At 41.3% G+C, this 11,100-nt stretch overlaps 1 protein-coding gene across 6 annotated transcripts in view; it reads left to right on the forward strand.

Moving 5' to 3' along the window:
* Window positions 1–475: 475 nt before the first annotated feature.
* LOC110978509 (uncharacterized) overlaps window positions 476–11,100 on the forward strand; it is a 35,290-nt gene continuing 24,665 nt past the window's right edge. For 2 of the 6 annotated variants that reach the window (XM_087143878.1, XM_087143877.1), the window contains exons 1-3: window positions 476–688; window positions 4,526–4,644; window positions 7,741–7,848. In XM_087143878.1, coding sequence (XP_087000004.1) covers window positions 7,782–7,848 — 67 coding nt within the window. In that variant the 5' untranslated portion in view covers window positions 476–688; window positions 4,526–4,644; window positions 7,741–7,781. Of the gene's footprint in view, window positions 689–2,271; window positions 2,427–4,525; window positions 4,645–6,519; window positions 6,662–7,740; window positions 7,849–11,100 lie in introns of all 6 variants that reach the window. The other 4 variants (XM_087143879.1, XM_087143881.1, XM_087143882.1 and 1 more) reach the window with 4 other exon arrangements.

The following is an 11,100-nucleotide window of genomic DNA, read 5'->3' on the forward strand; positions in this document are numbered from 1 at the left end:
AAAAAACATGTCTCAGAAAAAAAACATTTCAGCATTGCAAGATGTCTCAGAAAAAAATCATTGCAGCATTGGCAACATGTAAAGTGTTGCTGCAATAATTTTTGAGCTTTTTCGCTTTTTTGTTACAAGGAAGACAATTCTTACATTTGTTTCTATGAGAGGAAAGGTTAAACTTTATCAAAGGACACACCGCTTGAAATGCACAAACGGGTTAAAAACTTTTTTGCGGACATGAATCGACTCTATTTAATCAGCTTCTATTCCGTCGACATATCAAGGAATCGAAATGACCCTACTATATAATATTGGAGCAGTTGTGAACAGAATCGAACAGTGTGTAGAATCGAATCAAAGTAGGTATTCATCCGTGAATGTCGTGTACCCAGTGTACATGTATATACATGTACAGTACGAGTATTACGAAGAGCACAGTCGACTGTCTACGTAGTACGTGTACCTTCTGCTTGCAGATATTATTCATGCAGCTGGTATGGTATGGTACTTCACGGTAATAATGATGTCATAGTACGTGGACTGGACCGTGAGGCGGACCGTGACCGTGCCAGCACTCAGCAGCTTTTTGATGAATATGAATGGTTACATGTAGCCTACATGCCATAGTGCCGTATTTGTATGTACTCAGTCGATGTGGGGAAAGATTCCGGTAAAACATGAAAAAATTGAGCAGGTGAGATTAGGCCTAGCAGCACTAGTACTTACTAGTACTGACATAACTGAGTGGGGCCTGGCGTACGTCTCCTACTCCAAGTTCAACTGACGAAAGTACGAGCGTAGGCCTGTTACGCCCCAACTATAGCATAAGTCTCAACTATTGTTGGGACAGTCCCAACTGTAGTGCTGCAGTTGGGCTGGCCCAACTATTGTATTGTTGACCAATGTCTGGGGGAAATGTCTCAACATTATCTAAGTCAATGTGTCTCACACTTGACACAATTCATCAAAAATGTGGCATTTACTGCCCTATGACCAATGACATGACATTTGTAAACAATATGACTTTGGCACATGCTGGGCACATCATGCACACAGGACCTCTCTGCTGTAGTTGGGCCGGCCCAACTGTAACACTCTAGTTGGGACGGCCCAACTATAGTTGGGACTGATGCAATAGTTGGGGCGTAACAGGCCTACATTTGACTTGAGTTGAGCCTAGCGCTAGGCCTATGTACTACTATAGTATTAGGCCTACTGGCTATAATGCGAGGCCTAGGCCTACGTCATTGGATCAGGTCAACTTGAGTCAGAGTTGACTGGAAACCGATGTCGTAATCCTACCTACCGTGCCTACCCTACATGCCTACTGCCCTAACTAAGGCTGCTGAAAGTTGATTTCATGGTTCTCGTCACTGCCCGTATGGAATTTTCAGCCTGCATCAAAAAGTTCATCTTTTTCCTGATGTGCCTAAAGCCACATCTGATTTCACAGTTCTCCTCACGTCAGCACCCACGTGCAAATTTGGCCCACGTCAAAAGAGTTCACCCTTCATTTTTTTTAAAAACGGCGTCAAGATCATGAAGATCGTCAGTCTAAAAACTGAACACTAGCACTGTTGTATTGAATTGACATCTTTGCCAATACGTCAAATGCACTTGTTGTTTTGGAAATGCATTTATTTGTACAAATTGGTCACAGTTGTGTCTCTTTGTACGTTTAGAATGCAATAATAAATTGAGGGAGTAGAGGCATTTTTTTGAAAAACACATGTACCTGTGGTACGCTAGTCCGCGTACATTTGAGTCACCAACAGAAAAAAGGGAAGAGTCAATTTTGATAGACAATCAGCGCGCTGTTGCCGGAATGGGCTAAAACACATTTTGCATATGATGGCGCATGGTGCGTGGCAGGAAACTGGCACATTGCATGCGCCCGAGGTGATATGCATCATTTGGCAGTAGTTGAAATCCACACTGTTCAAATACCACATCCGGATTTACTTTGGATCATCCAATGGAGTGGTACCGCAAGTTTTCCAAAGCCACAGTGATTCTTGCTGTCGACTCATGCATTAAAAAGGAATGTATGAATTTTTTTTTTTGGTCAATAAATTACAGTTGTTTGTCCTGTTGACTTTTGAAATTCTATTCTCTCTGCAATTCAAATCTTTTTTCACAGTCAAGACAATAGCCTTTGAAATGAGTTCAACCTTTATGCACAGTGTGAGTGTGATGAACTTTAAGGAAAATTCCTTGTCAAATTTCTGGAGAAATTTGCTGATGAAAGATGATGAAAAACCCTCATGACTTTTCCAGGAGTGGCTGACGAGCACCTTGAGATCAACTTTCATTGGCCTAACGTGGCACGGTCCCAAACGTCGTGGCATACTCCCAGAACTGGGAGGTACACTCTACACGGGACAGTGGAAAGGGGGCTTAATGTTTTCATACCAGCAGAATCCCTGTCAAAGGTTAGAAAAATTGGCAAAGATCAAAGTGTCTGGGGAGAAAAATTTTCTCCTGTCGTGCCTGTTAGGGTATTGCATACCATACTGTATGTTCGAAGGGCAGGATATACATGTAATAGGAACCAGTCTTCTGTTCAATTCGGACATGATTGTTTGTTAAAGAAAGGCAAGAACGTAAGTAAAAGGTCTGAATTTTGCCCAAAATAGCACATAGACAATCAAACCATCGCGGCCATTGGTTAATGAGTTATTTTTTAGTTAGTGTGGATGGCTTTTTGGGGAAAGATTTGATTAAAAATGCAGCTTTAGACAGAGTAAACGGGCACATTCAGAATCCCATAGTGTTACAAAGCAATGTAAAGTTGCATCTGTGAGGCACACAGTGAGTGCCTCACAATTCTGGAATTACATGTATGTTGATACTAGGCCCTCTCAAGTTTCCTTTGAAATTACTTTTATCAACCTTGGTGTCAAACTGCTTGCAGCAGTGCTTGCTTGTCATTTCAAAGAGAGCCTACAGTCCATCATATGTCGTTTGAAAATGTTCCTTCCGATTTTTAGTAATTTTATTGCCTCAGAAGTACAAAATTACTCAAAATCTAAAGAGCAAACCTGACGAAGTTAAGGATTTTGATTTCAGATCAAAATTTTACTCTGTTACATTTTAAATTGCGCCTGAATTGAGTGCCTAGGACACATTCTCATGTTCATTTGAATGCAGAGTGTTCATGTACATGTATGTGATGTCACACACTGAATTAATGCATTATAGCACTGTAACGGCAATGCATGTGTGTAGTGCCAATGCTTGCAAAAACTTCTAATTGCAATTTTCCAAAAATGTGTCTTTTATCATTGGAAATGGCCTTCTAACACTGTTTCTTCAAAATGACAGCTTGCCAGAGAGAATATTTTCACCAAATGTATATTGCCATAAACCATCATTGAACGAAACAAGCTTTTCACTAATAATTTCTTCAGTTACTTTTTGGCTAATGGCAAATGATTGACTCCCCATGTACATGTACTGTACCTCCAATTCTATGAATTCACAATGAAATAATAGGTGCCACATGTATGTACATGTGTGTATGTATCTGTCAGCCTAACGCAAATCAACAAAATGCACAAACTCAGTCTACCGGTACAGTTGTCTACAGTACATGTAGCTAGCCATTTGGGGATATCTTTGGATTTACATGTAGTACAGTGTGCGTGTCTAGTCTGACAATTTGAGAGACATTTTGCACTGTAGACCTAAACTTAGAGTCCCGTATCTGGTCTCCACAATTTTTGAGTTTCATGAGTACTGAAAAGTTATATAAGGGGCTGGAAATGGTACTCGTGCTGTTCCCTAAGGGACTGAACCACCTTTCCTTGCAGATATTTCCCCCAACTGAAAGGTATCCCTTTTAAACTTGTTGTGTTCATGAAACATGGCAGTCATTGAGGCCGGAAACTTGGGCTGTGGGATAACGCAGTACCATGAGTTGGAGAGGTAAAGAAGATACTCTACACGTATGTCACAAAAGTTGGAGAAAACCCTCTTTTAATCTTTGAATGGAGGTATCCAGCTTAGCAAGAGAAATACGGTACTCTGAACCTGGTTTTGTTCTGTGGGAAATTTTTGAGAATGTTGTTGGTTTAGGAGTGAGTAACATTAATCTTATGGAGATTTACACATTTTCTAGCACCTGTGTTCTCACTATGGCCAACAACAACCACATACATCTATTGAGACCTGTGGTGCCAAGGAACAGGCCAAATAAAAAAATCAGGCCCACTTCACCAACCCTGAGACGAATAAAATTCTCTGAAATATAAATGAAGTGAAGATGGAGGCCATGGATGTTTCATTGGCCTGATATCAGGTGACAATTTAACTTGTCAGTTAGACGTAACATGCAAAAGATACAGTATGAGCCCCAAGCTGGACCAAGAGAGGGTGTAATTTTCCTGGAAACAGAGGCTCCCTTGGTCAGAACTGCACTTCGCTGGTTCTCAAACAACTACGAAATGCGCAACTTACGAGTGCGTCACTACCAGCAAAGTGAACACTCCCGACCAACATGGCTCCCTTGTTTCATCCTCTGTTTTCACAGGTAGCCACCAGCCAATATGAAGTGTGCTTACTGTATGGATACCTCCGTGAAGAATGTACCCCGGCAATAATGACTTCACAGCATTTGAACTACTTTGTAAGAAGCATCTGATGGCACAGGTATGTACCTCGTGCACAAAAGAAGGTGTATGCATGTGTAATGCTAAGCGGTGCTGTGGTTTGTAACAAGGTACATGTATGCAGGCGCACTGGTTTTCATTTGAATGTACACAAATTCAGAAACGCCATTTGTTTGACTCTCGGCAGACATACATGTACCCTTCTGAACGGCCTCTGAGAGATATGCGGGCATGTATACATATACATGTAGGGCTGGCACTTGAAGGCCATTTGATATTGCATTGGCCAGCTAGGTGAAGATACTACAGATCTTTGCAAATACAGAGAGGAATTAGCTGGAGAGCAATCTGCGCTATATGTACGTGTAAGCCACTCCAGTAGTGCATTTGAGGTGTCCTGCGCAGACTGGCTCTTGTAAGGCAGTGCACAGCCACATCCCTCCGCAACTATTGCACAGCGTCCATTGCCTGGTTCCTGTGTCATCGTACCGAGTGCCCCATGACATTGATTGGATGTCGGATTCATGTACATGTAGCTCTCTCCCTTCAACCTTTACTCTATTGCATCATCCAAATCACTTCATTAATTCCCTTTCCATGACTGTTCCGTGCTTTACGGTTGAGGCTTCGCAGCAGTGGAGATCATGTAGCAAAACACATATGGCTGACGTGCCCAAACTCAGACCAAAGAGCAAGGGTTTAAAAAGGCCCCTTTGTGTACAAGTAAATAGAAAACATGTAATGTTGATCTCTTTAGCACGAACACGGTCAAGACAAAATGTCGGCAAGAACAAAGAAAACTCATCAGCCTGACTGAATTGTGTATGTAAGTTTGTGAGGAAACATTTGCTTAAAACAAACGCAGATGACACCAAGTTTTGGTAATGACACCAATGGCATTGACCTGGTGGTGGGGAAAAAGCATTATTTACAACCCATTTACAACTGTACACTGAACCTGTTTTGAAGACAAGTTGTGCTTACGTGCTTAAAGCCTTCATTTGTTGGCTTATGTCTGTGGATGTACATGTAGGATGTGGATACCACAGTATGGTGCCAAGATCCACAATGTGATAAAATAGGACGTGTACATACAACACGGTAATGCCATGCACACAGCGTGGAGCGCTATTGTTGTCAAGGCATGAACATATCTCTTAAGACCAAACTGATTCATCAGTGTAGCAAAGTGGTTAAAAAATGCCAAAACAGAACCAGATTTGTATCACCTGTCCCAACCCATTCCAATAAAATTAGCCAGTAGAATTGAATTTCCAAAAAGAATGGTTGAATACGCCCTCCTTCCTCTGCCTCTGACATGTCTGAAGTTGGCTCTCCACGTGGCTGAATTTCTACACACAGATTCAGTGCAGTTTTGGCACCTACCGGTACATGTACATGTAGTTCTTCTGATTCTGGTGGTTACAGTTTTCATATTTTTTTTATTGATACTGTACTTGTAGTTCAACTTCATTTGCAGTTCATGTGCAAGTTTTAGTCTCGATGAATTTACATGTAGCAATTTTGTTGCCTACATTTTTGTATTTTCCCCTGAACACAATCACGGTGAATGTGGTGCTTAATTATACTGTGGGAGCCACAATGCACATGCAGTCGCTAGTATTGTGAAGGGGAAAGTCAGCATTCAGCAAAAATATGTATTTTGGTAGCAAAAAGAGTTGACTGCACGTGTGCATTTGTGGCAGCATCTAGCAAGTACCGGTGCAGTCATTTGCAAAAGTTTAGGACCACCCAAACAAAATGCATTAACCTGAAGAAAAACCAGACTTAAACCAATCAATCATGGCAACTTATGTTTTTTTTTAATCAATGTGTAACCTTAGTATCTTGGTTTAGCATTTGCTGGTATTTGACTCTGTTTCCATGATTTGAAATGTTAACCACTTCCTGCCAGGTGGATTTTTCTTGAGTGAGATGAGATGACGGGACCTTTTCAAGCTTTTCCGTTTTCACCCACATGAACGACTGTCTGGTGGCTACTCTAATCTGACAGGCAGCCTTCATTGACGCCCAGAATTGTGAGGTGTTGCTTACATGTAATTTCCTTCGTTCCGGTGAATGCCAGTAGCATCTCTTCATATGCAGCTGGATTAGCAAGCAGCAGTGCTACATGTATGTTGCTCATCAATGGGGCCCAGGAGCAATTTTGTCCGCAGTGCTAACCTGCTGGTGCTAATCCGCAGGGCGCACTATGCCCAAAACAGTGGTATACTATTTCAAAATGATGGCAATTCCCAGCAGCTGGTCCTTTGTTCCGAGTACAGTCTTTTGTAACACAGACCAGCTCTTTTGTCCAAAACTGGGCACCCTGGCTCTACGTATAAACACACGGTGCCCGAAACCAGGCACCCTGGTGGGAAGTGATTAACATTCTAAAATTTAGTGTGTCCTCCTTTACTTGTGATTACTTAGACTGTCTTTTTTTTATCCATGCTGTCTTACATAAAAAATGCCATATAAGACTTGCCTTTGCAACGAAATTCTTGCAAATGTGCTCATAGCACAACTCTGATGTTATCACCACCGTAAAAAACATCGTATATAATCATACAGTGAAACAATGCAATTGCAGGCCCAGGGACAGAAATACCAACAAAATTCCAGGTGGTCTTAAACCTTTCCAAGCGACTGTAGTAACCCAAAATATCCTGGATCCATCTAAATTGACCAGGAAGTTTCTTTACAAGCTTGAGGAAGGCAGAGCCTAGCCACTTTGGCTCAATGCCAAATGTTAAAAGTTCAAGTGCTAAGAATGTGCCGTTGGTTTCCTGTACATTGTACAATAGAAGATGTGGTTAAAGGAGTAAAGGTTTAGTCATTGTTTATGCATGCTGTGAATTGTTTTGCACATTGTCATGAAAAGAAAATGAAGACATCAAAGCCAACAGCATTTGAACAGAATGTACATGTACATGTAGCGTAACCAGAAAATAGACATTTGCTTCACCGTAAGCGATTGGCTTTGTGGTATACACATGTACTGGTACAATGCATTAAGACTCATTTCCAGCAGTTCTGTTCTTTGTTTCCTTTGGTCCACTGTGCACGTACAGATATGTATTCTTGGCAAGCTTAACAGCTGTCTTTTTGTGACCCATTTTCGGTTACTCCACAGTAGGACATTTGGCAGCATTACGGGTACATGTAGTGTGCAAGATGGATTCTTTCATGGCTGCAGCATCTGACCTGGACAGCATTCTGGACCAGTTTGAGCGAGACGAAGGTCAGTGTACTTGTCTGAGCATTCTCCTTGCAGCCCTTAGCATTGTCCTGATTGTAGTCGTACATGCTTATAAATAATGTGGTACACGAGGATTTAAGAGGCCAAAAAAATAAACTTAAAAATAAAGTCCAGAACCATAGGAGCAATTTCCAATAATGCACCGCCAAGAGTTTGCAACGTGGTGGCCACTGCATGCAATGCGTGTTTGAATGGGTTGATCTGTCCGGACGTGTTGACCGGCAGTGCGTTGGAAAGGGTCGACACACTTCACACAGTGTGATTGGCCAATGCATTGCAAACTCTTGGTGGCATACTATTGGGAGTCGCCTGTATTGCCACATTGAATGCCAAAGGGCATAGGTTAATAAGTTGAACATGGATCCCTTTATTTCAGTTTCATAACCCAAACTGTAAAATTTCTGCTGAGGCTGATTGTTTTGCAAACCAAGCCCCGCAGCTGACCCTCATGGTGTTCAATTTTTGAGTGACTACATGTACTTAAGAAAGGAGTGTAGATGTGGATACATGTATTTGACCAGTCAAAACTACAATACAGATCTTCACCAAATTCAAATTTTCCCTAGAATGCCGCAGTAAAGCACAATTTAATCATGCTACCGGTAGTTACGGGTGGTGTACACCATTGGTTTTTTGTCGTAATTTTACAAGATTGGCTGATTATGGCATGAAATGTTCACTGCAACTTACATTCCACTCACTTGTTTCATGATTGAGTCAAGTGCTTTGTGAAAAATGGAGAAAAACAGCACAGCATTTTCAACGCTTAAACTGAAGGTCTTGTAGTTTACCTTGCGTAAAATCTATGGATTATAAAGTGTTCGTAGTACAAGTGAACATCGTCCGCTTGGTCAGGGTGGGAAACAAGCATGACAGGGTCTCATTCCCTTAAAAAGGAGCAGTTTTTAACGGCTAAGAGTAATAAGTGAATTTACCTTGGAGTAATGCGCCTCCTCAACAATGTAGCATTGCCGATTCATGGAAAAATTTTATCCAGGAACACAGCAGTCGAGTCCTGTCCGTGACATCGAAGCGAGTAGGCCTATATGATAATACACATGCGCGCATGATCGTGTTTATAACAGCACTTCCTGTCAGTTCACATGTCAAGGAAAGTCTGAAACACCATTCATAGTTGAGTCATTAATAATTACAAGTAAAAAAGAATTATGTCTCAAACAAAGGAGGATTAACCACTTACTGCCGTGTGGTTTGAAAAATGCAGTGTACATAATCTGAACTTTTCCAAGATTTTCAGTTTTCAAAATTCTTCAAAAATTCATCATTTCAATTAATGGACGTTTACACCCACACGAATTACTGTCTGGTGGCCACTCTAGTCTGACAGACAAAATCTATTGACACCCGAGTATTTCAGCCAAGCCTGCAGTCTTGTAAAAAGAGCCCAGATTGTGCAGTGTTATATGACTTCCTTTTGTTAACGAACGTGGCACAGTGCGCTGCTGTCCTCTTTTCTATAGGGACCAGATTAGCGCTCAGCGGTGCTGTGTGGCTCGTCACTACGGTAGTGGAGCACTTTTGTCCCCGGTGGTAATCTGCTTGCTCTAAATGTCCGAAACAGTGGTACACTGTTTCAAAACAAGGCTGGATTATCTCCACTACTGAGAGTGAAAAAATGTCGGTAATGCCCAGCAACCTGGTCTTTTGTTCCAAGTACGGTCTTTTGCTACAAGGCCCAGTTCCCTTTGTCCAATTTCAGGTTCCCCAGCTCCGTGTATAAAGCCTACGTGCTCGAAAATGGGTCCCCTTGCAGCAAGTGGTTAACGTGTGGAAATCATACTTTTTGTTGACGAAAATCATTGTGCTCGGAAACAGCCTCCATATTCGATCATTCTATTATTATCTAGGGGTGATTTTGAATTTGCAAAGTTTCCCATTAAAAAACCCTTTCCTTCAATAAAATTCAACTTCACACGGATCCAATTTATTTTCTACTTTACGCCTAACACTCAGGTTTCTAGAATTTCATTTCACAGTGTTTTTGGTGAAAGAATATCAGTGTATATTTTTAGCTGCTTTCAGGTTTATCCATCCATTAATAAAGATTCCCACAACATCTGCTATTGTGAAACACTACTTATAAGAAATTTGGTGCCTGTTAAAGGATGTGATGTGCGAAGTGAATTTAACTCTATTAAGCTGGTCGGCTGACCATCGTAATAAAAGAGAACAAAATATTTGTTTTCTCGAAAACTACAGAATTCTGGGTGGAAATATTTTACTGATTGATTGAGACTGTTGTTTACTTTTTTCAGTTAAGATATTTCAGAAATATATGGTAGTCCGATTTTCGGGATTTTACTAAGGGTGTACGGTACACCACGTTTAATAAATAGGTGCGCGTCTGTGGCTGGATGCTGGTGTTTCAGACTTTTGCCTGCTAATAGCAGCCTGTTGGTGCTGGGACCCTCAGCAGGCCTACTGTATTGTCACACTTCATGCATCAGTAAGCTAGTAATTGAGAACTGAAGACAGGTGTTTAGAAGATTATTCCAATGAGATGCTAATGACAGGCACACGATGCATACATGTACTTCAGTTGTACATATTCTGTACCTAGCCGTATGTGGTGTTATGATGTTTGTGTTTAAAACCAACTATTGAGAATTTTTTAGAAATATTGTCAAGCAAATGAACAGTATAATGCTAATACACTTACTTGTAGGTTGACTCAATTATCTTTGAACCCAAAGGCGGTTTCTCTCCCTTTGAAGGGTAAATAAAATCACTGTGCAGTGTACTTACTACAGTTTTCAGCAAATTCAGAACAGCTTGGAAACAAATCAAAAACCCATGAAACATTATGTGGAGGTAAGGGTGACAAAACAAAAAAAATCAGTCCTGAAGGCAAAAGCTTATTTGCATCCTCTAGTCTGATCACTTGGGCTATACGAAGGCAGGTGAAAAGTGAAAAGACTGTGCTCACATAGTTCCCCCCGAAGCTTAAGAGGCCCAGCAAGTGCCCTGGCCAACACTGCTTCAGGGGGATAGTTTGTTATAAAATGTAGGATTGGGGACTTTAATGGGGCCCCACAGTAATGTCAATCAAGAAGTGGGCGGCCCTCACACAACTACTGAATGAGTTTGGGTGGTAATTAATTTTGGATTTTTGCCCTGTCTGACGTGTATTATAACACTGTATACTCAGTGTTTGCCCCTGAAGGCTTATGAAAAGAACCACATGCATACCCGGGTGGGACTCAAACCTACGAC

Source organism: Acanthaster planci, linkage group LG12 (genome assembly GCF_054643075.1).
Source record: "Acanthaster planci isolate LZ-2023a linkage group LG12, COTS_SCS, whole genome shotgun sequence".
NCBI classification, from domain to species: domain Eukaryota; kingdom Metazoa; phylum Echinodermata; class Asteroidea; order Valvatida; family Acanthasteridae; genus Acanthaster; species Acanthaster planci.